Source organism: Pezoporus occidentalis, unplaced genomic scaffold (genome assembly GCF_034315485.1).
Source record: "Pezoporus occidentalis ecotype Australia unplaced genomic scaffold, CSIRO_AGI_Poc_V1 ctg15, whole genome shotgun sequence".
NCBI classification, from domain to species: domain Eukaryota; kingdom Metazoa; phylum Chordata; class Aves; order Psittaciformes; family Psittacidae; genus Pezoporus; species Pezoporus occidentalis.
In genome coordinates, this window is record NW_026913316.1 from 417438 (window position 1) to 444492 (window position 27055).

Consider the following 27055-nt stretch of genomic DNA (forward strand, 5'->3'; position numbering starts at 1 on the left):
TATAGCAAAATACTACATCATCACACCTAAATCTTGCATGAGAACTCTGCAGAAAAGTGAGTGCAATTAAATATCCCCCAGGAGGCACAGAAGGTGAGCAGCTTCAATGCAATTTGGAAAAATAAGTAGAACTTCCAGAACCGTAAAATGTTTCTGTTAACCATTCAAGTTTCGGACTCTCCATCCTTTTATGTTTTACATGTCCTCTTATTGGAAATTAAAAAAAAAAAAAGGGAAAAAGAAAAATGAAAAAAAAAACCCCAGCCACCACCGCATAAATCCATTTTACTATGCAGCAATGCCACCTGGCTCCACAAACACTGGTAAAACCAACCTATCCCATCACTTCAATGATGTAGTGGCTAAGGCGTATTTAGTTTTAAAAACATAATTGTTTGAATCAATAGTCAAAAATTTCTGAAACAGCACAGCACAGCCTAGAGTACTTCTGTAAGTTATAATTGAATCCAGTTGCACCTTTCTGCAGCGGGAGGACAGACAGTATGTTTCAGTTGAAAACGACAGACTTCTTTCTATCCAACACTACCTGAAATAGCTGCAGTGTTTTCCAGAAACTTTAAAAACAATCATCCATGGCAGTTCTTAAGTAAAACTGGGAGAGACAGATCAGTTAGTGATTTTTTGGGAAGCTATTACAAAACAAGCAATGCTACCTCCCTTAGAGCCGGTACAATTCAAGAACACTGCTGCTCAAGTCAACAAGACATTTGTCCACTGAGTGAAAGCTCTACCTACAGGTTTTGTTTATTTAAAAGCTATTACTTGATATTTCCAGGCAACGTTACAAGTAACAACTGTTTGTGCAACAGCTCTACAGGTCTCAGTGTGTGTATATATATATATATATATATATATGTATATACATATACATACACACACATACATACATTTTATAGGTATTTTATAGTATACGGCTTTATAAATTCTATGTGTTTTATATTACTTAATACCATAAACATAGCTCATGGCTTGTCAGAATCTGTTGCAGAAACCATTACAAAAACGCACCTATCTATATGGCCATGAATTACTTTTTTCTCTGGAAATGCAAATTATGTTTTCTAAGTACACATTAGTAGACAGGTATCTATTTTGACAACAAAAAGCTGCTTATTTATGCCTTCTTTCATTTTCAGTCTCCTAAAAAGCATCGCAGCAATATTTGAGGCTGCTTAACATGCTGGAAGCTCAGCAGAGTAAAACAACCCTCCTGATTTTGGCAGGAGCCTCCCCTTCTTAAGAGAAGCAGAATTAGTTGAAGAGCTTTGAAATAATACTGACCTTTAAAAGGAGCTGGTATTTTGTTATCCTCTGGACAGGTTTGATAAGGTAAGAGGAGATAGAGTTGGCCAGTCCATGTCTTTGTTGTATCTCCTACATGAAAAAAAGCAAACATTTGATGACTGTGAGCACCAACAGTCAAATACAGGCTGCTCTGAGGGCTATAATGCAATAAGATACATGAACTACAAATTCTGTTTTAGCAAGGAGACAAAAAAAAAGGACAGGATGACAAGATACTCCAGCCATAGCAAACAGTTGTGTTGTGCATCTGCCTGCTCACTTTGTACAAACAAAAGATTATTACCTCCAGGGGTACCTGTGAAGCATTTTAATAAACCTAAATACATGCAGCAATGTCTTTTTAATTTTTAAACTAAAATCTCTATTTCTTTTGTCACTACCAAGAGAGAAAAGAAAACAAATTTCAGTGTTCTGGGGAACAGCCAGGACTATCTCAGGAAGGCTGCCGCGGAGGTTTATTAGGATCACATACTAGTTTAAGTGTTGTCACAGAAAGCATTTTCCTTCCACAAGAGGGAGCATGAAGAAACATTTTCTAACTAAAGGAAAGAGGTTACCAAACTTAGAAAGGAAACAGCCACTTACAAACAAAAAAGAATCACCTCCACAAAGCTAAAGGAGGAAAATAGAATTAGATGCTAATTAGATAGTATACGTATAGATCTGACGTACTGATCATGGCTGAAATTCACAGCTTCAATGTTTGCTGCTTACCACAGTATCTGATGTATTTTAACCACACAATTTCAAACAGCAAGTTGGGCACCACTATGTGCTTCCAAACCATGATTACAGTATCAGAAATTCCCAAGATGGGATACACATGTCATTTTCACATGGCCCAGTGGTGGTATCGATGGAAGCTCTTGAAGTTACCTGTGTACAGAATTAGGTCTTCATACTTCTAATCCACTTTAGGTGGATTAGGGGATGGAGAGCTCTGGATACACTGGAAAAGAGAGGGATCAAAGGATGCTCCTTTGGAGACGGTCACAAGAACTTATTTCTAATACAGTTTTATCAGAGCCCTTTGTGATTTTTTTTTTTTTTTTGCCATATCTGCCTGATTTCCTGTAACTTCTTCAAAGACTGAAAGTTTAACGGAGGCGTCTTAAAAAGGGTTTACTTTACAATGTTTAGAATCCCCATCTCCTCAGTGATAGACCTTTGAAATTAATCCCAAGAACTTCAGGGATCTTTTGCTTTGTTGTTTTTTATTATGTCCTTCCCTCTGCTCCTCCTAGTAATTCTAAACAAAATTTGTGGTGTCACTACACAGCTAGTGGCTCAGCACAGTGGAGAAGGAAACAAAAATGGAGTGCTCTGAATAATCTGTAAATACACATGCCACCAAAACTTATTCAGTGTGGCCCAAATTCCTCCCTAAAACCTCTAACAGCTGCTAAAATTTGGTCCCTTCTTAAGCGGACTATTACATGTAGACCAAGTAACCTTGGGACTGAATAAGCAAGGTGGGTGGTTTAGCAGCTCTGAACAATGGCAGTCAACTGAATTACCGTTATATACAATTACAATTTAGAGGTGCTCCAAGAATTTAACAAAGATTTCAATCCTTATTACACACAATGCAAACTAAGCACATCAAAATGCTAAGATTTGCAGAATGTGCTTCTAAGAGCTCAAGAATCATGTCTCAGTTGTTGCTGCCAGAAACCATTTCCCATTCTGAACTGCTCTGATATGTGATAGCAGCTTTTCACATTTGATTTGACAGCTTTATGAGACCAACTGAGCAATATCAATTACCCATGTGAGATGTAAGATTGATTTTCTTAAGCTGGCACTAAATTCCAGCATTAGTACCAAGAAACTCTTATTTTCTTGAGAAACTGGGCACTCAGCACAACCGCAAGTACATGATTCAAGCTGCCAAGGCACACTTTTAAGATGGGCACAACATACTTACATCAAAGTATGCTCCTGCATGCTCTAATATCAGCTGGGTAGAATCTGGTTTATTTTTACAGTAAGTAACGTACATTTGGAATTTGTCTGCCTGCAAAACAAAAAGCAAATTTTCACAGGTTATCAGAGAGCATCATTTCTGGTTTTACACAGTTATCAGAGAGCATACCTTTTCTCTCAAGAAACTGAACTATACAAAACTATTCTCTCATTCACGCTGGCAGCATCAGGCAAGTTAGACTGGAAACAATAGTAATGTGTGCCAAAGTAGATTATTCATAACTAAGACAAAGATACTAAAGCGAACATGAATGCAGGATTAGGCAACTTGCATAAACATGAAGAGCATCTAAGCGCTGACATCTGACAGCAGTGCCTTTATTTCTCCCTCCACCCAGTTAAACACATTTTTACTCAAACTTGAAGGAAAGGGCACTTTTACAAGTTTTACAAATTAAAAAGGGACCCAAGAGCCAGAATCTATCCCTTCATTATCTTCCTTATTACTTCCAAACATAAGTCTGACTTCATTACCCAAGTAACGAAGCAGTGGCCGACATCTTCTGGTAGCTGTTCATATTTTTCCAGCTCCTTGAGGAATATACTATGGGTAGAAAAGAAACGAACAGCACAGTTTAAAAAGAAGTTTAGCTTTCATCTCAAGAGAAAAAGGAGGTGACTTGCTTTTTGGATGCTCTGGTTAACACAAAGCATACAAAGGGCTGTAAAATCAGGTTCTGGAATATGCTAGGTGTACCTTATTACCTAGAAGAATCATAACCCAACACAAAGACTAATGAATTAACAAAGAGGGAAGATTCCAAGCAAGATTCCTGTACATGGATCTGCCTAGGAACCATTCCACAAGCATCTTTCAAGCTCCGTACTCAAGTAAATGTTACAAAGGTGGGGCATCTCCACATAAGATTCAAAGAGCCAAGAAAGAGCAGGAAGCCTTACTCTTTCCCATTAGCATTTGCACTTGGGAATCAGGAATGAGGGTTCTGAAGGAATGACAGTCTTAAATTGATGTTTGTGCTGTATCTGTGTTGAGTTCAGTGGTTTCCATCTCTCTAGAACAACTGGAAAACCTGCAGCAAATGTATCCAAATAATATCTAAACAGCTAAAAGATGGTCAAGATTGAAAAAGACAGTTTCTAATGGCACACCTACCTGGCTGCAAAAAGCAACAACTGAAACAATTTAGCAATGCAAGAAGAAATCTTTAGCTCTCTTATTTTTATTTTTTTTTTTTATGGAAAAGCATCCATTATTCATATGCACAATATTTTCATTAGGAAATCCCTCAGGTCATCATTTGGATTTAGCAGTAATATGGAAATGGAAAATAAGTCACTCACTTATTGTGGAACTCATAGATTTCCTGCATGTTTCCAAAGATAATGTGTTCTTTGTTTACAATACCAGGTGGGATCTCCTCTACTCCACTTGTCATTTCCCATAGATATGTCTGCCCAGAACAAAAAAGATGCATGAAAAGTCATGACAAACACTGAACAGAAGCACACAGGTATCTGTTAGAATGCATTCCTGGAGAGAAACTGTGGATCACGTAGCATCATCATCACCAAATGTGACAGTGTGACTGTTGTGTCAAATATACCTTGTGATTTTGACAGTAAAATCCACATTATAAAACTGACAATTTAACATCATCCCTTGAGATTTCAGCATTTAAAATGCATAGCATTCTTGACAACCTCTAATGCTTCAGGATATTCTTTATCACGGTCATGTCTGCAGTCTAGAAGTTCACGCTTTGTGCAACAGCTAATGCTGAACATTACTTGCTTCAGCATAACAATTACTGGGCACTTTTCCATGGAATCTCTCTGAATTTCTATTCAAAAAGTCAGCTAGTAGCAGAACATGTGATACAGATAATAAGAGAATTAACACAAGCTCTCCTCTACTGCTAGCAAAGCAAATAAAGTAAGCCCCTCCTTTTTCCCTCCCCTTTCTCAAACTAAAAACCCCATATGTTTGTGAATTGGGAAAGAAGCAAATGCTAAACTTAGTATGGAAAAAAAGCAAAATGTATAGGATGAATTCTGAAGCAGCTGTTATCAGACATAATTCTAAGTTTTTTCTTAATAGCAGAGAAGATACTTAATTTGGCGCTATGGCTGCAAACCAAACATGCTCAGCTGTTAAAACCAGAAAGAAACAGAACACAATGGACTGAATCCTGTCTTCAAAGATTAGCGAGAAAAAAAGAAAACTTACATCCATGCATTCCCGGAGGTCTCTTACGTAAGCCTTTTCTGTTTGAATTAGCTCAGCCATAATGAACCTTAGGTGACAACAGAAAGAATAATCAAATCTCAGCCTGTTAGATCATTATGAATGCATAATAACCAGAATACATCTTTCTCCTCATCAGCTTTTGCTTTTTCCACTGCTGCAAGAAAAATCTCAGAACTGAAATGTGGAGACTACAGATGAAGGAGACGTAACAGGTAACCTCCCTTCATTACTAACCAGCACAAAAAGAAAGGGGAAAGGAGATGGAATTTTTTTCTCAAATGCTTTACACTTGCTACAGTCATTTAATTGTTGTCTTCCCTCCTCCCCGTACACATTTATTTCACATTATTTCTAAAAAGAGAAAAAGCATGTTAGAAATTGATACAGTTTTGAAAGTTTAAGATTCTGACATGCTAGACTTATCTGTGAGAACAAGCATGTGAATAAAAGGCAATAGGAGCTACGGAGTAATATCACTCTCTTTTAGCACTTATTCAATTTCTAGGATGCCAGACAAGCCATGACAGTTGTCTCATTATCAGAATTGATTTATGCATTCTCAGTGATTAAAAAATAAACAGATTTATTACTCTTTCCTGCGGGCAGACTTTCGTTTTTCTTCGTTAAGCTCATGAGCAGCATCACGCAGTTTCACCTCTGACCCTGGGACACTGGCTGGGATTATATCCAGCTGCAAGCTTTTGCTCTTTATTAAAGAAAGAAAGAATCGATTAAGTAAAGAGACAGGAGAAAACAATCACTAAATTAAATGCAAGCAAAGCTTGTTTGCCTGTCATCACACTCAAATATCTCTTACCGATTTACTGGAATCAGAGGAAATACCCAGAGCTTTCTCTAAAGAGGTCCTGTATTTCTCCATGCGCAGGGAAAAGTCTCTGTACCTCTTATCCACTGCTGTGACACATTTTTTAATCTCTGTTGCATGAGCATGCCCTTTTTCACAAAAGCCATCAGCCAGCTGTATCAACAACTTCACCCTCTCTTTGGTTTGCTATGAAAACAGGAAAATATCGAAAAGTTACTAGCTCTACCTGTCATGAAGGTGGTCATTTTGCTTAACCTGCTACTAAGTGCAGTTGTAGCAGCCATCAAAAGAGCTAGTTTTCTCCTCTCTCTTCCCAGAACTCCTTTAAACAGGTACCTTTTTCTTAATAAAAATATCGTAAGATGAATACAGGTTTCCTTGGGTTTTATTACTACATGACTAGATACAGGTCTGTTGTTTTTCTTTCAAAAATGTCATTTATAGCTAACCCAGCGATTAAATTCTGCTAGGCAAGCTTTTCAGCACATGGGTATTCTCCTTACATCAATACAAATGGGTTTTGATGCCCAAGAGGATATTTTGTTCATTATCACTGAAGCACTGGTACTGGACCTCATCCACAGTCACAGTCTCAACAATCTATTTCCTTCAGTCAGCACTGAAATGCTGAGATGGAAATAAGTCTTGTTATATGCCTTACTGATTCAACAACTTCAACAGATTAAGACTATATTCTTCAGACCTTTTTAGTGTTATGTTTTGAGCTTACACAGTCACTGAGAGAACAAGTAGCCACCATCTAAACTGTAACTAAGCGATTTTCCCAATTAACAAGCTGCCTAAGTCTATGTACTTTCATGTAAATCATAAATCATCCACGATGGATGAGTTTATATCTCCACCTCTTTTTGATACCATGTCAGAATTAAGTGTGTTATCTGAGTAAGGTGTACTGTCAAGGCCCTTGGTAACGGAGTTAATCAAAACAGTCAATAAGAACTTGACTCTTTTATGACAGTTGGAAAATCAACAGTGCTTGTCCTTTTTTTTTTTTTAATTCTTTTTCTTTCCTAATGGTCCCTCATCCAAGCATTTCTTTTCACTATGGAATTAAAAAGGGCTAATACATCCTCCCAACAGGTAGCAAAACGCCAAGGGAGTGGCATTAACAACATCCTTTCAAAAGGGGCAATCACGTCATCTGCTGACAGAGGAAACAAGGGGGGCAGTGGTGCTCTGTGTGTTGGAAGGGATCCAGCAGAACAAAAGTTGAAGCAAAACTCAGAAGGAAGGAAATCCAGGTTTGAAAAGCAGAAGTGATCCCTGTTCTTTCCAGATTCTCTTTTCTCCCTTCCCACATGAATCACAACAAAGTCCATCTCTAAGTCTCCTTTTTTGAGGTGGTCTTTAAGACAAAGAAACACCTCCTTTCTTTCTATTGCTTTTCTATTCTCGATGAAGACTGGAGAGCTGAGAGGTGACAGTTTGAACAGGTGACAAAATAAAGCACAGAGACAGACAAGGCTACATAAGATCAAGTACTACGGTCATGCACTGGTTGCCTGTCTTTCACTCTTTCACATGTGAAAACTGATAAGCCTCACAATTGACATCTGCATCTTGGCACAGGCTTCCAGATATGTAGAATAACATAATGCTGCCATGGCCTAAAGTTACAGCAGAATCACAAATTACTTTAATAAAATGAGTAACTTAACAAGCAAAGCTTTATTTTTTCTACTGTCTTCTAATTAAATCACAGCTGAATAATGACATGCCTTGGTGTATTTTATATCCTAAATGAACTAGCAGTAATCCACAGACATGAGGAAACAGAAGTGGAAGTGAATGGCCCTGCAAGGTTTATAGGTTTCTGAAAAAACATTTTTAAGCTATCTCACTACAATTCTGTTATGAGAAATCAACAGCACATAGGGCTGATGGAGCTCTGGTAACAGTGATAATCTTCTGATTATCTTTTGGTTTATTCTATTCCTAGCAGAACCACAGACAGAAAGCTACTGCAAGTAAGCAAATCTTGATCAACACATCCTTGTTTTGGTATTTATTTTAGGGGGACAGGAAAGAACTTGGGTTGTTTTAAGTTTTTTAAATCTTAGACACTTTATTTATTTATTTTACCTTTGCTGTGATCTGAAATTCTTCATGTTCTTTTAATAACTCTTGAGTGTGCTGGATACTGGAGCCAGTGGAAGTATGTGTGGATAAATAAAACTCTCCATTGTCATGAATCCATTCCAGAGCCTAAAAAAAGCAATAATGGAGGAAAAGTAAGAGAGAAGGCAACATACTTTTGCCAACAGAAACGAGCTGTAATCAGTATTTGACAAATACAAATTAGCCACAGGTAAATTTTACTCTATGTCACTCATGGCAGTCATTTAATACCTCTACAATACCAAACAGTTTGTAAGTCTGAAATAATTCACTCAGACCATGAAGCAACGCTTAAAGAATTAAAAAACTGACACATGAATCCGAATACTTCAAGGAAGTCCAATACTACAGACTATGGCAGTCCACTATTGAAAGGTCCAAACTGTCTATGTCTACAGTTTTTGTTAGCACACTCCCCAACTGAGCAGAAATCACTGTTTTAGTGCAACACAGAACAGCTCTAGACAGAAATATGCATTCTCCAACTTGTAAAAAGGTACATAATACTGCCAAATATGTACGATAAACTTCCCAAGCCCGTAAGAGTTAACTATCATTTCACTCTTTAGCTGATGTATTCCAGCTTCAAAAAGTGTGCTCTGTAGTGTAATGTACTCCTAGAAATGTACTCCTGCAGCAGAGAAGGAATGGTGAGATGTATCACTTAAACCAATTACTGTATGTATAGGTAGTAAAAGACAAGACCTAAGAATGGCAAACTAAAATTGTCTCCCTTCCATGTCCTGGCACCTTACATTCTCACTATTATGAATCATGCTGAACCATGTTATTATCTATGTTCTATCCACATTAATATTCAGTGCTCTTTTAAGCATAACTCACTGGTTGCAAGGGATCCTATTCTCTGGCTACCAGAAACAGTACTCTCAAACTGCTGTGTAACAGTAAAAATAAAAAATGTAACTGAACACTGACACTACCAAGCAGTTCTGCAGCTCTAAAGACAGGTTATTACAGCAGTATGCAGACAGACATCAACTTAGAAACTTCTTCATCTTTATATAGCCAATATCAGATATTCAAGAAGTTTAAGACAGCTTTCTTAGGACAACATGTTAATAAATGCATGTGTATCTTCTGTGTCTTCAGTGAATGCAGACAGCACAAAAACTCAATACCCCAAGAGAAAAAGTAGTAGGTTGCTAGTGGGTCCTCAATTCTTCCTTTTACCTCTCATACTTTCAATTTATGCTTTTATCTACCCACATTAGAAAGAAAAGGAGAAGCTTAATCTTGGTGGATAGTAGATATGTATTTGCCAAGAATGAAATCTGAATCAGAAAAGGCATCATCTGTATTATAATTCCACCACAATTTAAGCTCATTAAGACTGCAACCTGATCAAAGATAATCAAACAACTTTGATTTTCTTCCTTCTATTTAGGATGCTTTTGCCTTTTGGTACAAAAACTAAGGTAAAAGCCTTCAAAACTCAACACTGAATGTGAAAGCTAGGATGCCATTTACCTAGCATGCTAGTGCCTATGCAAGCATGATGAGATGGGCCAGTATTTTTCAAACATCGCTCATGGAAACAAACCAACTGCTCTTGGACTACTGTCAAGAAAAGGGACATTTCAACCAACCACTTGTGTGATACCCTTTGTCATTCTAATGCAAATCTTTGCAAGTAAAGACTGATATGGACAAGCAGCATGGCTATCACTGAATACTACAAACATTTATACTTCTCGCTTTTAACTTTTTAACTTCCACCTTGTTTTGGTGGATTTACTACACAATGATGAATGACAAACAAAAAACCTTCCCCTCTCAAAAAGTTACCCTTTTGTAACTTTTTGGCAGCTCTCTAGAGCCATAATTTAACAGAAAGTTCATTGATCTTAATTCCTACAGTTCAGAACAGCTCTCATTTCATGTGAGGATCAGGATTGTATGATGGAGACATATCACTGTACAAGAACTGGAGAATCAGTTTAATCATCAAGTGAGCCCTTAGCTGTGGGAGGATTTGAGAGTCTGCTACTGTCCTCTCAAACTACTATGGTATCTGCTCCCATTGCAGAGCATCGAGTTCTGAAAGTATTGGGTCTTCCAACTTCCAAACAAAAATCTAAATGAATACAACAACATTTCAATTTTTGGGGTAACCAGTCTGGAGTCCCTATAAGGCTGGTTTTACTTTATGATGACTGAACTGGTGACTGCTGAAGAATGGGATTTACAATGAAAATGCTGACAGACCTTTATCTCCAGAGTTATACTGTTAGTCAGTAATCTCTGTACAAAAGCAAGTAGATCATGTGCTTGGCAGAGGCTGGAGTTAAGGTTATTCAAAAGTGGGGTGGGGTGTGGGGAAGGGGTGATGGTGTTGTTTTAAAGGGGTATTAATCTTTAACTTCACTCAAGATTTAGCTTGCATTACTCTCTTCGGGAAAGCATGAAAGAAGGACTTCAGAAATCTTTTAAGAGATCAAAACAGACCACTAGTATGTAAGCTTCTGTCTACACTGGCTGTCAGAAAGAAAAAATTAGTTTTTTGAGTCCTTTAAAGTAGATCTAACTATATTTCACACTATTGGCGTTATTTTTCACCTTTTCTGCAGAAAAGGAACAAATAGCTTCCCTTCTTTGTCCTATATCCAGTTTAAAAAAAAGTAAAAAACCACTGTAGATCATTTCAGTCACTAATTCTGCCTTGGAACCCCCTAATTATTTTTATGGCTTGTGTTTTGATTAGTGAATGGGATTTTTTGTGTTTGTGGTAGCTATTTAACAGCTTTTTCCAGACTGAGAAATTCAACAAAATCCAGAGAGGTGGATCTATCATGCAAGAAATGACAAAACTGAGTACACACAGAACTGCAAAACAGAAGTCATTCAGTTATTATTGTTTAATGAGTTATCCAACATGTCAGCTTTCTAGAACTGCCAACCAAGTTAATTAGATCTCTCCCCCTCCTCCCCTCACACACAGCCCCTTCCCCCGAGAAAAATGTTGCTGCCTGTTATTTCCCTGGTCAAACTGGGGTGTGTGTAAAAGTTAACAGGTGCAACATTTGTCAAACACAAGCTTGCAGAAATGAGATTCCCAGGTACCAGATTCCCAGATACCAAGCTGACAGAAGCAGAACACTATCTTTAGGTTACAGCAGTAAAGACACCCTGCCTCAATGGATTTAGTTGTTCTGTATTAAAGTAAAAGCAAATGATTTCAGTTACTTTCTATTTTAACCATTGATCTTTCAGCCATTTGACATACTGAAGTCAATGGCAAATTTGTTATTGTGGAACAAGTCAGTGCATGTCAAACCTTGATAACACTGAAAAGGATTTTTTTATATAAAACTCTCACCTGCTTGGCACTTCTTTCAAACACTACGTATTGCTGGCATTGATCAAGACGTCTTTTACGCATGGTCCAATAATGCAGTACACGGTTCTCCCTCTGGAAGAGTTCATTCAAGATATCTGAAGAAAAGAAAACAGTTTCAAAAGAGGTTACAACAACCAATTTTTAAATATCAAATAAATAATCAGGTTAAAGTACTTTATGTTGTAGAACTTACAATACACTTACTCTGTTACTATCAGTTTTGCTCTTTTCCCTGATATTCATAAAACAGTGCTTCTTTTTCATTATTGTTTACAGAAAGAAACTAGAGATGCAATTCAAACATACTACTGACACCTTTCTTTCTCTCAAGTGTCTTTGCTACGCGGACTGGCACAGAATTGAATGTATAGTCTGATAAAGATAGTTCTTTATGACGTTTCCTCCGAAAGAACAAGCATGCACAAGTAACCAGAACATACTAAATGCAACACGTTGATCATAACGAAAAAAATACTCAAAACTTTGCTGAATAAACCAGTCTCCTATAATATATTTTAATAATTTAATACATGTAGGCAAACTTATAAACTTAGGTCACTACAAGAACAAAATCAACAGGCAGATAATTATTTTATGGAAAAGCTAAGTAACAATACACAATCACTAAGTTTGCAATTCCCCTAATTAAAAAAAAAAAAAAAATAGCAGCAGTATAATCAAGTGGACTTGTTCAAACGAGTTTTCACTGAGCCTTGAGAGAATTTCCAGGCAATCAAATAATTAGCTGCACAATTTGTTAGTCTATTCCTGAGTATAAGAAACTGTCTGCCATTGAGAAGTCAAATCCAAATTCCACTGTTAACCTGCAATTCCGTAGGTCTGACTTTTTAATTCTTCTTGGATAGCAAAGGCTTCTTACCATATGCATAAGATTTTATCTGAACTCTGCTTCTTTGTTGTTTTTCCTTCAAATGAAGAAATCCTAGCAGTTTCTTGTGAAGTTCACTTTACCCACTGCTTCATGCAGAGCAGCAGCTCTACCAGACTTTGTAGCTATTGCAAACCCAGATGGCAAGCTGAAATGCACAGAAATGGGGATGCCCAATGTCTCTGGTGCAAAGAACCCAAGGGGATGTCTATCACAATCAGAAGGGACTACAAAAAATGCCTCATTCTTCACAACTTTTTACTTACTTTTCTACTTACACCCACACCTGGCTATGTTCTGTAATTATGAAGGAAGCCTATCAGGTGCTAGGCTTCTTAATGCCTCTGCATTCCTCTGCCCCACTGTGTGGGTCCACCATGCCTTACATCCCAAAAGCTAACAAATCCAAGAAACAGTTTGACAGAGAAGCTCAAATAAAGGGAGACTGAGGGAAAAAGCATCACACTCTACCTCTACTTGTGATCTGGGACCAATTGCAAACACTTGTCACAGTCTCCCTGAGGATTATGTAACCTGTCTGCATCACTGCCAATGTCCTTCAGCTTGTAAACACTGTACTCCCACTTGACACACAGCACTGAGATCACCCAGGACTTGCTTTTTGGTTGGAATCTGGTCCCTGCAGACAAGGTTTTCTTCCTGCTAGGCAGACTACCCTCAAATACATCCTAACTGACCTGTCCCTTAGCCAGACCATGAGCTGTTCTGCTATAAGCTTCACCTGTTTTCTCAGTTTTCTTTCTGCCTTATGCCACCCACCTCCAAAACATTCAGAATACATGCCAGATTTCAAAGGGTGGTTTGCAGGTAGGATACAATTATCATTATATAATGCAATACACCCAACAGGACACACCATGTAAAAAGAGACATCTTGATAGTGACGCAAATGAAGTAGTTCTGACAAAGAGCAAATAAGGTGAATTTAGCTTGTTGGACCAGCACTTGTTCTGTCAGGACATGATACAGATGGCAAGGCTGCGAGAGACATTTGGCTGGGCACCATTATTGTTACCATTATTAATTTCTTGGACTTGCAAGGAAAAGAAAAATATTCTATAAAATACTTAAAGGAAGCTATGGAACATAATATTTACTACTAGGTTTGCACAAGAAGCTCTGCTTGAAGTCTTCTGAACAAGTCCCTGTTGTTATTTTCTTTGATTCCAACATTTGTTAGGATTGTTTCCTAAACTTTCAAATTTTTCTCCATGCTCAGAGAGCTTTCAGCTGTCTCTATGCATCCTGCACTCTCTAGCAAACTAAGAATACAAGCACCACTACACAAGTTCTTACAGTAGGTTCAGTTGCAGCCCTTACATCAGAAACAGAGCTAACAAAGAAGCACACAAAATTAGCAGCAGAAGCAAAGATGAAGATGCTCCCTTCCTGAGCTTACAGCAATTGTCACCAACTGAATTCACCTGCCACAGCACAGTTTCAGGACGCAACTGCTTCCTAAAATTCAGCTTTGGCATGGTGTCTGATACAGTATTCGGATACTCTTAACTGCAAGTCAAGGAAATTACTTACACTGATATGAAGGGACAGAAGGACACCTCTCAGATTTCAGTACCATTATGATTCCTGTTTCCCATGAAGCATGTGCTCAGGTAAACTTTGCTCAGATTGAGATATTGCTTTTCCAGATATCATAATCTGCAGCTGCGAATAATGATCACGTATGCCACAGAATGAGGTTTCTGAAAAATGTTCAGCAGTTCTGCAGAAACTCAAGGGTTACTCAAGTTTTTAAAGTGATCCTTTATATACTATACACTGAGCACAGTCTGATGTGCTGTTTCAGGCATACACCTGAGTATGAGGCCAGCAGAACACGTAACCTCTAGTTCACCAAAATGAAATAAACACTATTATTTTTTTTCTCTATCAGTTTATAAAGAAGATGAACAGAGATTTGTTTTTTCTTACATGCATATTTGAACAGGAAAATCAGAGTGAACTTTTAAATGATTTGGTCAGCTATTATCATACCAATGAGACCTAAAAGCAAGCAGTCCTTGCCAGTTTTAGCTTGACTCGTGTTTAATTCTCAGAAGATATTAAATGGCTTATGGGAGAAAAAGTGTTAGAGCACATAACTTACTTTTTTTGCCTGCCTGGGGACTTTTGTTGCTTTTTAAACATGTAGCATTCATCTAGGATTTAAATGTACACAGAACATGCTTAACACTGCAGTTCTGATATATAATTATTCTTAAGGACATTAGTGGAGACTTTTCTGCTCTTTCCTGAACACATTTACCTTTCTCAGAATGACTGCCTCTATACAGATTTCAAAACTGAATTTTTGAAAAGTTTGTCCCAAACCCCTAAGACTTTTTTCTTAAACTTAGTAAGTACTCAGAAAGTAACTACAACCTCCTGGTTACTTCTGCTCTGTTTTCTTTGTCTACTACCAAGAGAAGAGCTAAGTGACAAATGTCAGCAACCCTTCTTCAGTTATTGATAATGCCAGCATTTTCACTGAGTTTCTGTCTTATACAGTTCTATAAAAGTTGATGCCATGGGGACAGAGGAAAAACAATCCTTTGTCAGCTCTACGTGCTCAAAGTTTCAACTGCCACAATCCAATTATTTACTTACAGTGAAAAGTATGGCAAATACTCTATTATCTTTACAATACAAAAAATTCAACACAGACAGATTTTCAATTTGAGAACTGTTAGATATATGGGTAACTTTAACACAAACTGTTTCCCCCTTGTAGTAAAGTGAAGCAGTGACCATGTTCTTTTCTAATAGAATCATCAAGAAATTTAGAGAGGAAGTGACCTCTGGAGGCCATTTGTTCAAAACTCCTCCTAAAAGCAGGACTAACTAAAGTTTTGCAGTGGCTTTTCCAACTGAGTTTTAAAAATTCCCAACGGCAGAGATTCTACTACCTCTCTGGGCTACCTGCTCTACCCAGTGCTTTCTCACTCCTGATGTTACACTTTCTCCTTATATCCATTCAGACTTTTCCTTGCTGCAACTTTTTCCTTTGGTCTTATTGCCGTGCTCCTCTGAGTCTTGTTCCACTCTCAGCATGATTCCCTTTTGGGTAGCTGCAAACAGCAATTAATTAGACAATTAAGCATCTCTGGGTTTGAGTCTCTAGCATGGCCTGGGTATTCAGTCACAGCATCAAAATGCATTGAGCAGAACACACTGGCAAATAAGGTAATAAAATGCAATATTCTGAGTCTCTCTGACCTCTCTTCTGCCTACCTCACCCATCAGTTATGTATAGCCTATTAGTTCCTGTGCTTTTGCCCTTGAAAACCCTATAGATTTCTCTCTCTACTCCACTCCCCACCATACATGTTAAGGCTGCACTACATTGAATTAATACCAGCAAAAGCCAAGCCCCATGTAATATTCTTTCCTGCCTCATCTCAGCTACTACATATCTAATTTTAAACATCATATCAGTTATCTGACACTTCATGAAGTTCCTCAATACTGATTCAACTATATGAAGGGCCCAAGGGCATCATTCAAGGGATTATCTTATATCATGGTGGCACTCCCAAGGAACTTGCAGAACGCACCACACCAACAGACTGACTAAGCTCCCATTTGGTTTCAGACCAAACATTATCATGTCAAAATTTACTATCTCATTGTCTCAACAAAAGCAGCACATTTGAGACTCAAATTGGAAGAAGATTAAATGTAAGCAGAAGACAGATAAATTCAAAAGCAACTTCATTTGGATATAAGAGAATTTTACATCCAGCAGCTCCTTCAAAGTGTGTGAGAAATTTTAATTATTTCCTGTTAAGCCTGACAGAACCCTTTCCATTTGGACAAGCTTCACCCCTCATCATCATCACACACAGCACAGCACATGATGATCACATTCTGTGGAGGAAAAAAAGATGAGAAGAAACAAGAAAAACCTTACTTTTCACTTGTTGTTCAGGTGCTTTGATGTGAGTCACCATCCCTGGCATGTTTACGCTGTTCCTGTGCAGGTATTTCAGGAAGACATCAGCATTCCTCCGAGCCAATGTGCAAGCCTAAAGAGTCAGTGGTATTACTTTATTTGAAGATGCACAAATATACGTTCAGAAACAGATGAAGGACCTTCCTCACCCACTTTCATGCGTTTCCCGTGCTCTCTAATTTTAGAAAACTTTGCTTGTTAATCCTTTTGCAAGTAAGCCAAACCAGCCACTAAAACAGTTTTCCCAACAAACAGCAGTTAATCCTTACTTACACGGCAGGAAAAAAAACCAAACAAACCCAAACAAAATGCTATTCCTTTTTTATCTGAAGATCCTGGAAACCAATTATCTGGTCTCGAGCTTTCAAGCATGACTCAGAGCTTACAGAGAAGTTTGTTTTGTGTATATGCCATGTGCCAACTGAAGTTACTTATTGCATAAGCAGAGTGCACAGGCTCATGTACACACCTGGATATTCCAAAACATGCACCAGTACTTCAAACAAAAAGTAAATGCTCTGCTGAAGTGAAACCAAAAGTGCTAGAATATTAAGACATGCCCTTAAAATATTAAGACAAGGCCTTGAGAGCTTTCAGTCCCTGCCACTGTATTGCCAACACTCAGTTCAGCTGCCTTCTTCATCTTAATGTACACATATGGGCTGGCTGCCTTATTTTTAATAAGCAGAGCGCAAAATGCTACTTTAAAAGGTTAGATAAAGGTAGCATGGGTCTACCCAGTAATAAAGACACAAAGCCATCCCTCACACTGTTTTAAAACAAAGATTGGTAACTCACATACCAGCTTCAGAAAGATCTATTTGATAGTGTTTTTTGAACTATGCTAATGTTTTTAATGTTTTCATCTGTGAACCAAGAACAAAAAGGCTTTTAATAAAAATAACTTTTATACTCTTAGTAGTCTTTCAAGGTGGTGCTGGAAAAAGCCTTCGGTTACATGGTCAGTAACATTGCTTTGCAAGCACCCGTTACACATTCATTCAGTATGATCAATAAACTTCTTCACCAGGACATTAGTTGGAATGAAAATCTTTCATTTATCTGCAAACTTTTACTCAAATCCAACTACTCTGAGATGCTTGTCCAGCAATTTCCTCCTTCCGTACTCTACTGTAGTCCAAGTACATCAGAGAGTTGCTCTGATGCACAAGCAGGAATGGCACTATGTGACTGTCGCTTCTCTTCCAAAGCAGCAGCCTTTAAGCATTCTTTAGATGACAGTTTCTCAAAGCAGCAATCTCCAATTCATCTTCAGTCACAGTGGGAAACCTGACATCTATTGAAGTTAAACAGGAAATATATTTATAAAACTGGCTCTACTTTTATGCAGTTGGCAGTATCCTCCTAATCACTGTCAGAAGCAGTTAATATGGTACTTCCACGTCTTTGCAAGTTGGGACATACCTGTAGCTTTTGACAGGCACTGCTGCTTTTCACATACATTTCAGCACTATAAGAGTGAGCATTTGACTGCATGTTTGTCAAAACACAGAAAACCACAAAAAAAAAAATAATAATCAAACCTGACCTTCAGGAATGCCTCCTTCTGTTCCAGGTGTTTGCTTATCATGGGAGTAACATGATCCGTTTCAGAGTTGGGACCCAGTTTGTCTGCTCCCCCACACCAGTCTTCTTCTCTCTTATATTCTTGCTCCAGGCTTTCTAGTACGCTGCACACCTATCAGAAAAGAGTTCAACTTGAACAAAATTCAGTAAGAAAAAAAAAATAAAAAAAATCAAAATTCAAGCCAAAACCATGGAAAACCAATCTACCCCTTACATATATCTTAGCTTCTGACATGTTTTGACTGGGATTTAAGAGAAAGCACCAAAATCTAGCTATAGGTTTGCAAGCATTGGCTTGCTTAAGTGAAGTACCTCAAAAGGCTATCCCTAAAGTTACTCATTTTTTCTCTGCCTCTGTGAGTGCGTAGTTCAGGGTGGGCTTAAGATATGATTGCAAAGGAAGCAACCTTCCCCCTAACTTGTCTAAAGACAAGCTGATTTTTCAGACTCTCCCACAAAAATCAGAATTAGCCATCTGAAGCCATCCTTTAAAACCTGGTTACTTGTTTACGCTCTAAGCAAAACTTCTTGAAGCAAGCAGAAATCCAACTAAACACTTGTACAGTGAATTTCATCTTGAGAATGTTCTACAAGACTTTTCTCAATTGAAAATAAGAATCTGAGGAATATTATAGGGAGGGTGATAGAAGAGGCAGATGAAGAGTTCAGCCTTCATGAACAATCACGGCACTTTGGTAATGTATCTTCTTTGAAGTTTGCTAATTGAAGCAAGTGTAGCCAGACCAATTACACTACAGACTCTTAGCAGTCAGTACAATTTGCATGCTTGTTCATTTATCACAGAACAGTTTGCCTTGAAAGGACCTTATAAAGGTCCTTTCTATAGTCCAACCCTCCTGCCACTGCCAGGAACATCTTTCACTAGATGAGCTTCAAAGCCTCATCTGACCTGACTTTTGAGTACTTTCAGAGATGGGGCACCCACAACTTCTCGGGGTGCTCTGTTCCAGCATCTCACCTCCCTTATGGTAAAAATTTTCAGCCTTACATCTGATCTAAATCTACCCTCTTTCAGTTTAAAACCATTGCCCCTTGTCACGTCACTACAGTCCTTGGTAAAAAGGCTATGTCTTATAAAACCCCTTTATATACTGAAAGGCTGCAACACATGGTTTCTCCTTCTAAGGCAGCTGGTCAGAGGATTTGCTTTTGCAGGTTTTTTTTAACTGCAGTTGTTACCAAACTAGCATACATAACCAAACCTAGTCAACCATGTTTTTACATAATGCTGTTGCATGCCACACTGAAGAATTAGCCAGGGCAGACACAAATCATGTAGCATTTCTGTACCTGTTCAGAAGTTTTATAGAAGGCAACAGAGGCATTCACAAGCTTGAGACGATCCTCCATCTTCAGCATCAGTTGTTGCCAGTGGGAAGCGACCTTCTCTGCACACTCCCGGATCATATCCATATCATAGTGATTAGCCTGTAGCATTGCCTCTGCCTTCTGCTGAACCTGCAGGGCACTTTGATGTGTTTTCTGAAAAGAGGTGAAAATTGAGAAGCTCAGTGGGGCACTTCAGTATATTTTCTTTAACACCTTAGCTCACATTTCCACTGTGTCAATGACACCTCTATACACATACACAACTAAAAATAGTATTAGCCACTGCATAACTTCACTATGCAAATACAAAGGAAATAAATCCTACAGAGAGATTTATCATCAAATCAACAATGACTAGCAGTTTGTAAGCAACAGCCACTGTCTAGCATGAAACCACACACAGCATATCCATGTTGCAGTAAACTCTGTTATAATTATGAATTTCAGGTTGATTCTCTTTCCCTTTGTGGTGAGCAAAAAGATGATGAAAAGGATGTATCCTATTTTGGCTTGATTGCTATTACTGTTCTCACAGCTTTATTGCAGTCTTCTACACATCAGCAGTGAACTAGTGAAGGTGCAGACATTCAGGCCAATAAAAAGAAAATTCTACATTCATTGTAAGCATATACTGTCTAAACATATACTTGCCTAAAATCTGGAACCCCTAACTATAATAAGTATTATTATATCTGAGTACCGACTGACTCAGAAAACAGAGAATTTAAGCTTCCTAGTCATTTATTCTTAAACTGATAAACACCCAGAGGTCTCATGATTTTTATACTTATGAGTTACCAACGCTCTCAAAATGAGGGCACATAGAGTGCAAACTGTAAAAAGAGATGGAAAGCCTAAAAGTTCACCGAACAGCAAATGAATATGAAAGAGTTACTGCAAGACAAAGTACTTCTGAAAACAGTTTTCCCAGAACATCAGTCAATCTTTCAACAAAAATTCTTTAAAAAATGTATGCTATAAATAATACCATTGCAACTCCCTTGATAGTGCATTTAAATGAATAATACTGTACTTCAGTCAGTCCTAATATCTCTGCCTATTTTTTTTGCAGAGATATGATGAATCCAGTAAGTTTTGCTTGAAGTCATGGCAGAAGGATAGACACACCACCACACACAAATTTCAGTGAAACCTTAAAGGACCATATCAAAATAAACAAAACTGATGCTGGCTCTTCCATTTATTCTTAACTTTGTTAGAATGCAACATATAAATGCTAATCATTAAAGTGAAACACCATTTTCAGTAAAATTGCTGTGAACAGCTATCACTTTACAACGATGCAAATGGGTACTAAGATGATGTGTTCACCTGGAATTGCAGCTCCAAAATGAAAAAGACACCCACCTTCCCAGCGTTTTTACCTCTCTGCCATAAGACAATTTCAACAGCTTTTCCTAAACTAAAAATACTGTAACATGAACCCAACAGTGCTATTTACAGAGGCTCATGAAGTGTAATACAGGATTTCTTGTCTATGGTCACTGAAACGGTGCTTTTACCTCTATTGCATGTTGAAACTGCTCATGCTCCCTCTGTAACTGTTCTGCCTCCTGCAAAGAGCTAGCAGTGATAAGCCCAGCATTTAACATTGACTCTCCATTTCGGATCCAGCCCAAAACCTGTAATAAAAGAGAAGACTATGAAATATGCAATTCCACTACCGACCATCAAGAAAAGGATCATCACTAAGGATAAAAACATTTAGGGACATATGCAGTACCAGAGTTGATAACTAAACAATGTATTAATTGTGTATTTACAGTGAATTATATATTCACTAAACACATTCACTATAATTTCACTTAGCTGACAACTCGTATCTTTCAGTCAACTACTACATGCTTGTGGTTTCAGTTTATACTCTGAACAAGGCTGTGTTCTGTCACCACAAAAACAGGAACAAGTTACAAGCGCTGTTTGCCTAAGAGCCAATGTCAGTAATGTAAACTAAAGACATCAACTTAGTAAGCAAAGAATTTTGGATATTAATGTCAAGAAAAATGTTACCACTGAGTGTCTTCTAACTGCTTAAAGATTTCTAGTTTTCAGAATGTGCTGCCTTTGACATTTCTATTGAAACCAGAAGAATCCCTGGGTGAGAAGAATCCTCAGGAGGGCACCTTGTGCATTCCTTACCAACAGCAGGAACATGCAAGCTTAAGATCTGCACTTTGTTACTCAAGACTCCAATCCCACACTTTCATTGTAATTTTTCAAAACCAAAATTCAGACATTTTTAACGCCATAAATCTTCTTTTTAATGTCTAACATTCAAATCCCTTTGCTTTAATTTTGGCTTATTTAATTTCTCTTCCAGGGCTACTGCCTGTTTGTTGGCATGTTCCCATCACCACACTGTTTGGGTGGACCACACACCCCATCTTTCCCCTTGCAGCCTTCAGCAGGCTAGAAAAGCATAGGTAGAGCATCTCAAAACTGTGGAAATGAAGCAGAGTTTGGGACATTTGAAAGGGTCAAGCAGGTAGTTCTACAGATAAATGCTTGATGTAAGATTAGTTTCTTAACTGATTTTTTCGACTCTAACTGAACGTGACCATGAAACATACCTGCCTCAGCCTGCAATCCTAGCTATGTTTTCATACCCATATGGCACAATACAGAGTGCCAGGATACTCTTCCTGAGTAGTATTTTGGGAGAATCAGAGCTCAAGTACTGGATTGTGTTTGCACTAAGCTACAAGATCTGTATGTGAGTACACAAAGCAGCTCAAGTTACTCTTGATGGTACAGGCTTGTACTTGGTGTAAGTATTTGCACACTGTTGTATAGATATGAATACATAGGTATATATCCAAGAACATTCACCATGATCAGGGCAGCAGACAATATTGCACTGTAAAGGCTTAATGAGCACAGTAAACCCAATTGCATTGGTTTTGGAGCTTGGTAGAGATTCTGACCTAGGCAGATACTGCATGTTTAAGCAGAGCAAAGCATTCATTCTATGAAGTCAGTATGTGTGGGTGATTGCAGCAGTAAGTAATCTGTAGTTTAGGTGATTAAAAAAAAAGTCTGTCTGGCAAACATGCACGTAGAGTTCTGGATGAGATGGATACTCTGCTAAATATTTCGCTGCCTCGACCTACTCATATGGCCCTGCCATGCATAAGGTCACACTTTCCTTCCCACATTGTTTTTCCCACATGCAGCTGTCTCTTATTTCAGTGAGAATCCTCTTCCCCCCATTCTCTGAGGTTTTCCTCCACTGCAATCTTCTATCTGGTTTTGCCCCTTCTGCACCTACTACACATCAAGTTGACACACAAATTCTTTGCAGGTTTTGTTTAAATCTGTGTTCTGGCCCTTCTGCTTCCTCCTACTCCTGAGGTTTGATCTACGGAACTTCAATGCCATAAATGCAGAACGGGTACATTAGTAAGGGGAGAAGTAACTCTAGATGTTTTCATCTGTCTTCTGCTCTTATTTGATTAGAATTCCCTAAGCTCCAAGCTTCACTACTTAATAGTAAAGAGACTCCTCGCAAGTATTTGCCTAAAAACTAACCCAAGAGACAGTCTGCTGCTCTCCATTCAATAATCCCAGCAATGAGCCCTACAGTAAAATTCCAGCAGTATTCTAGTCTCACCTTTTCACACAACTACAAACTCTATATTTTTTATACATGTGTGCATAAAAATACAATAGCAGTAATGTCAGTTTGGCAGGAAAGATTCAAATGGAAATCTTGTTAAAATCATTGCTACGGAGATAGTATCCCATCTACATAATGAGTGTGCTTACACCGAGTTCATTAACAACAAATTTGGCAGAAAATCACGGTAATTGAACTGGAAAGCCATGTGTTTACTGCTTCAGGCAACAAAATACAAACAAAACAGACTGAAGAGGAGGTTTACCATGTCATTTACTCTCAGGTAAGACACCTGCTGTGACCTGTTGAGCTATGTTTTTCCCAGTGCTGCGGAAACAGCAGATCGAGCTTTGTGCTATTTAACAGAAGCTAAAATATATCAAATGTGGTTTTCTGAAAAAGCAAATGAAATCACAAAACTAGGAGTTACCAGTCCTAAAGCATTCCAAAGGGGATACAAAGAAATCCTAAGAGACAGTATAACATTCAGGTTTAGCTCCAATTTTCAGAGCTTCTGGACAAGGAAGTATTGCAGATTAAGATGTACAATGAAACTCTGGAAAAGGAGCTTGTAATACATGAACATTTTGTCAGCTACATTTTCCTGTAATTTTGTTTGAAAATTCACACCTATTATGGCATTTAATTCAACACAAATGTCTCACTTGAGAGAGACATGTTTTAGAAACACAAAACAATCTTTTTTTTCTCCTAAGTCTCAGTCTGTTACAAAAAGGCAGTTGGCTAGAACAGTATACTACCTATATCTTTATTCTAAGATGGACTCATTTTTTCCAGTGTTTTCGTAAAAATCTAAATCTGAGTTTCAGTTTCAGTCAGGGCTAGTAGTGGTTTGAAAAGTTAAAAAATCTTAACAGAATCACCAATAAACCACATGTGTAACATGGATATTCCTCTACATCCATGATGTTCATCATCTGCTTGTATCTGCCAAACAGAGAACATTTGTTCTGCAAACACACATTTAACCATCTGTGTCTTTCTTGTCACGTTTAACTTGCGCTCACACGCACAAAGCTAGTGCAGCAAGGTACTCGTGGATATGTGCACTCTTTTCCTTCATTCTCAAGACAGTATGCAACCCAATACAGAAACCATCCTGTTCTACAGAAACTTCATCTCAACCATTACTCACATGAAAGGAGTCATTTGCAATTTGTATTTATGAAGATGAACAAGTGCTAAAATGGATACAGGATAGTTCAGTAGAACATGTAAATGCTTGAACTAGAAGGTTGTGTATTTGATTAATGCTTAGACTGCACTGACAGCAGATACTACCAGTTCCTTGCCTTCCCTTTATTCAAGGCCATACAGAAACTTTGGGTCAGCTATTATAGAGCAACCAACTGCTGACCTGGAATACTTTGGAAATGTTCCATTCACCTCTCCTATGCAAACTGGACTTTTTTATCACTTGGCAATTCCAGAGTTCTCATTCATAGTCTTATGGTACATGAGTTTTTGTAAGAGCTTGTAACAAAGAGAAAAGGGGCAAGTTGCACTGGGAGTCATTATGGGCCATACTAATGCAACAGATTGTAGTAGACATCTGTGATGTTGCCAAGTTTGAGAAAGATGAAAAACTCTTACCTTTCTAGTAGCGTTTTTGGTTGGTTGGTTTTTACGTTTTCACCTACTTCAGTGGTTTTGCCCAAAGCACCTCAAAATTCACCATAAGCTTAGGTGTTTATCAGGTAAGACAAATGCCGAGCTGGATGTGGTTCTGAGCACTCTGATCTAGTTGAAGATACCCTGTCTCACTCCAGGGGCGTTGGACTAGATGACCTTTCAAGGTCTCCTCCAACCCAAACTATTCTATGATAAGGACCTCAAAAACTTGCCACTTTATTGCCAAGAGAAGCAAAATTTTGTTTTCTTCTCCCGGAAAATAAACCATGCTGATATTATATTGTCATTATTTATAGATGTTTCAAACAATATACCAAAGCGGATTAGGCATGTGTAGGGGCTCTCACGGAACACTTTCATTAATCACCATACAGGTAAAAGAAGTATAGGGTTAACATCAGATAAAATCACTCTACACTTCAAATACATGACTTGCATCCAAAAAGAAACACAGACAGTTGATGCAAATTAAAAACCGTAACCAATGTTAATGGAGGATGATGTTTCTTAGGTGCTCACTTCAAAATCTCTCCCCCCTTTCAAGCGCAAGACTTGATACAGATAGCAGAAAGTAATTCTGTTATGAGAACAGACCCCTCCAAGAGGTGTGGGACAGCTCAGTGGGAGGGTTGTCCCCACATTCCCTGCATACCTGCTTGACTTCGGCCTGCAGGTGTCGTAACTGCACACACTGCTCCAGGTGCTTGCGGTGCTGCTCAGCTGCCAAGTCCAGCTCCTGCTGCTTCTCGTGCAGGAACTCCAGCAGGTCCTGCACTCGGGTGGCCATGTCTACATCTCGGTCACACAGTAGCTCAACACCTGTAATCAATCCACTGCTTATCAATGACCTGCAAGTCTTTCGAAGACAAATAGCCCCTTTCCAAATTTTACTTCTATAGTTCCTTCTCAAAGTTCACCTTGCTCCTCTGACTGCTTAAATCAGCATTGGGTTTTGTACTCTTGAAAATCATTAATTTTTATTACTAATTAACTTTTTTCTTCTTTTTTTAAAGAAGCCCAAGATTTACCCTATGTGACTGCATACAGTTACAAACATCAAGTGAAGAGGCACAAGAAGCAAAGAAAAAGACGTATTACTTGAAAGCCGAAAATTTTGGTTCGACTGCATTGCTCCGATTAACTGTAAAATTAACCCACCACTATTTACTCTAGTTTTACTGATTTCCTGAGTGGAGGCCCTTTCTTCAAAGCCTAAACATCTTCAGGTGCTGTCCACTCCTAGTTAAAAATTATATGACATAATAAAAATATATTCTCATGAATGATACGAAATTATTTAAGTATAAAGACAAAAAAGTAATGACCACATGTCTCCGATTTACAGATAACCAGTATCTCTGTTATTCTCACAAATCCCGTGGAGAGACAACTGGGTAACTTTCACAAAGCTACTGCCTGGAATAGCACATAGGAGCCATCTTACCAGATGCCTGCACTTCATTGACATACTGCAACAGATCCTGCCCTTGATGGATGACATCAAAGGTCAAGTTATTCATGGTCAGGGCTTTGTCTGCATGATGCTGGAGCCTCTGTTCTGCTATAGTAAGATCTTCAGTGTCAAAGTCATTCATCTGCTGAGAGAGCTCATCATTCCAAGACTCGAGGTCTGAAATTATCTGGGGGAAAAAAGGAGGAAGACAATGTTCAATTACCCATCACACAACATATGTTTATTTCCAATGTCACGCTTACAATGGAGGTCAGAAACTTGAGCTGCTCAGTGCTGGCTGAGTTCACTGATCATGGTTCGGACACAGGCTGTTTTAGTATGGAAATTAAAATTTCAGCAAACAACCTAGAAGAATCTCATTAAGAACCACTACAGCTCTCCTTCAACCAGTGCTTGCGATAGTGCGGGTACCCCTGCCTTGTTTAAAATATGCCTTCACCAACACAACACTTGTGAAACCGATGAAATTAAAATCTATTTCCACTTTTAAAGGAAAATGTTGACTTAAACCATCTTTCCAATTCTTCAGTCCACACCCTGTATTAATTCACACATCAAGAGCCAGCTGAGCTTTCAATTACGCCAGTGTTGAGTCCTTTTACAAAAAGGACAGCTCTGCACTTTTGTGAGCAGGAAGCAACAGGCTCT

The 27055-nt window shown here is 38.3% G+C and overlaps 1 protein-coding gene across 3 annotated transcripts in view; it reads right to left on the reverse strand.

Moving 5' to 3' along the window:
- Positions 1 to 27055, reverse strand: part of TRIO (trio Rho guanine nucleotide exchange factor) — a 241931-nt gene that overhangs the window by 81048 nt on the left and 133828 nt on the right. For all 3 annotated transcript variants that reach the window (XM_062610805.1, XM_062610806.1, XM_062610807.1), the window contains exons 14-28: positions 26378 to 26573; positions 25586 to 25752; positions 21167 to 21286; positions 19605 to 19796; positions 18256 to 18405; positions 16665 to 16779; positions 11824 to 11939; positions 8451 to 8573; positions 6339 to 6533; positions 6112 to 6227; positions 5501 to 5567; positions 4615 to 4724; positions 3787 to 3856; positions 3254 to 3343; positions 1303 to 1395 (exon numbers count right to left, since the gene is read on the reverse strand). In XM_062610805.1, the coding sequence (XP_062466789.1) occupies positions 1303 to 1395; positions 3254 to 3343; positions 3787 to 3856; positions 4615 to 4724; positions 5501 to 5567; positions 6112 to 6227; positions 6339 to 6533; positions 8451 to 8573; positions 11824 to 11939; positions 16665 to 16779; positions 18256 to 18405; positions 19605 to 19796; positions 21167 to 21286; positions 25586 to 25752; positions 26378 to 26573 (1920 nt within the window). The remainder of the gene's footprint in view (positions 1 to 1302; positions 1396 to 3253; positions 3344 to 3786; positions 3857 to 4614; positions 4725 to 5500; positions 5568 to 6111; positions 6228 to 6338; positions 6534 to 8450; positions 8574 to 11823; positions 11940 to 16664; positions 16780 to 18255; positions 18406 to 19604; positions 19797 to 21166; positions 21287 to 25585; positions 25753 to 26377; positions 26574 to 27055) is intronic.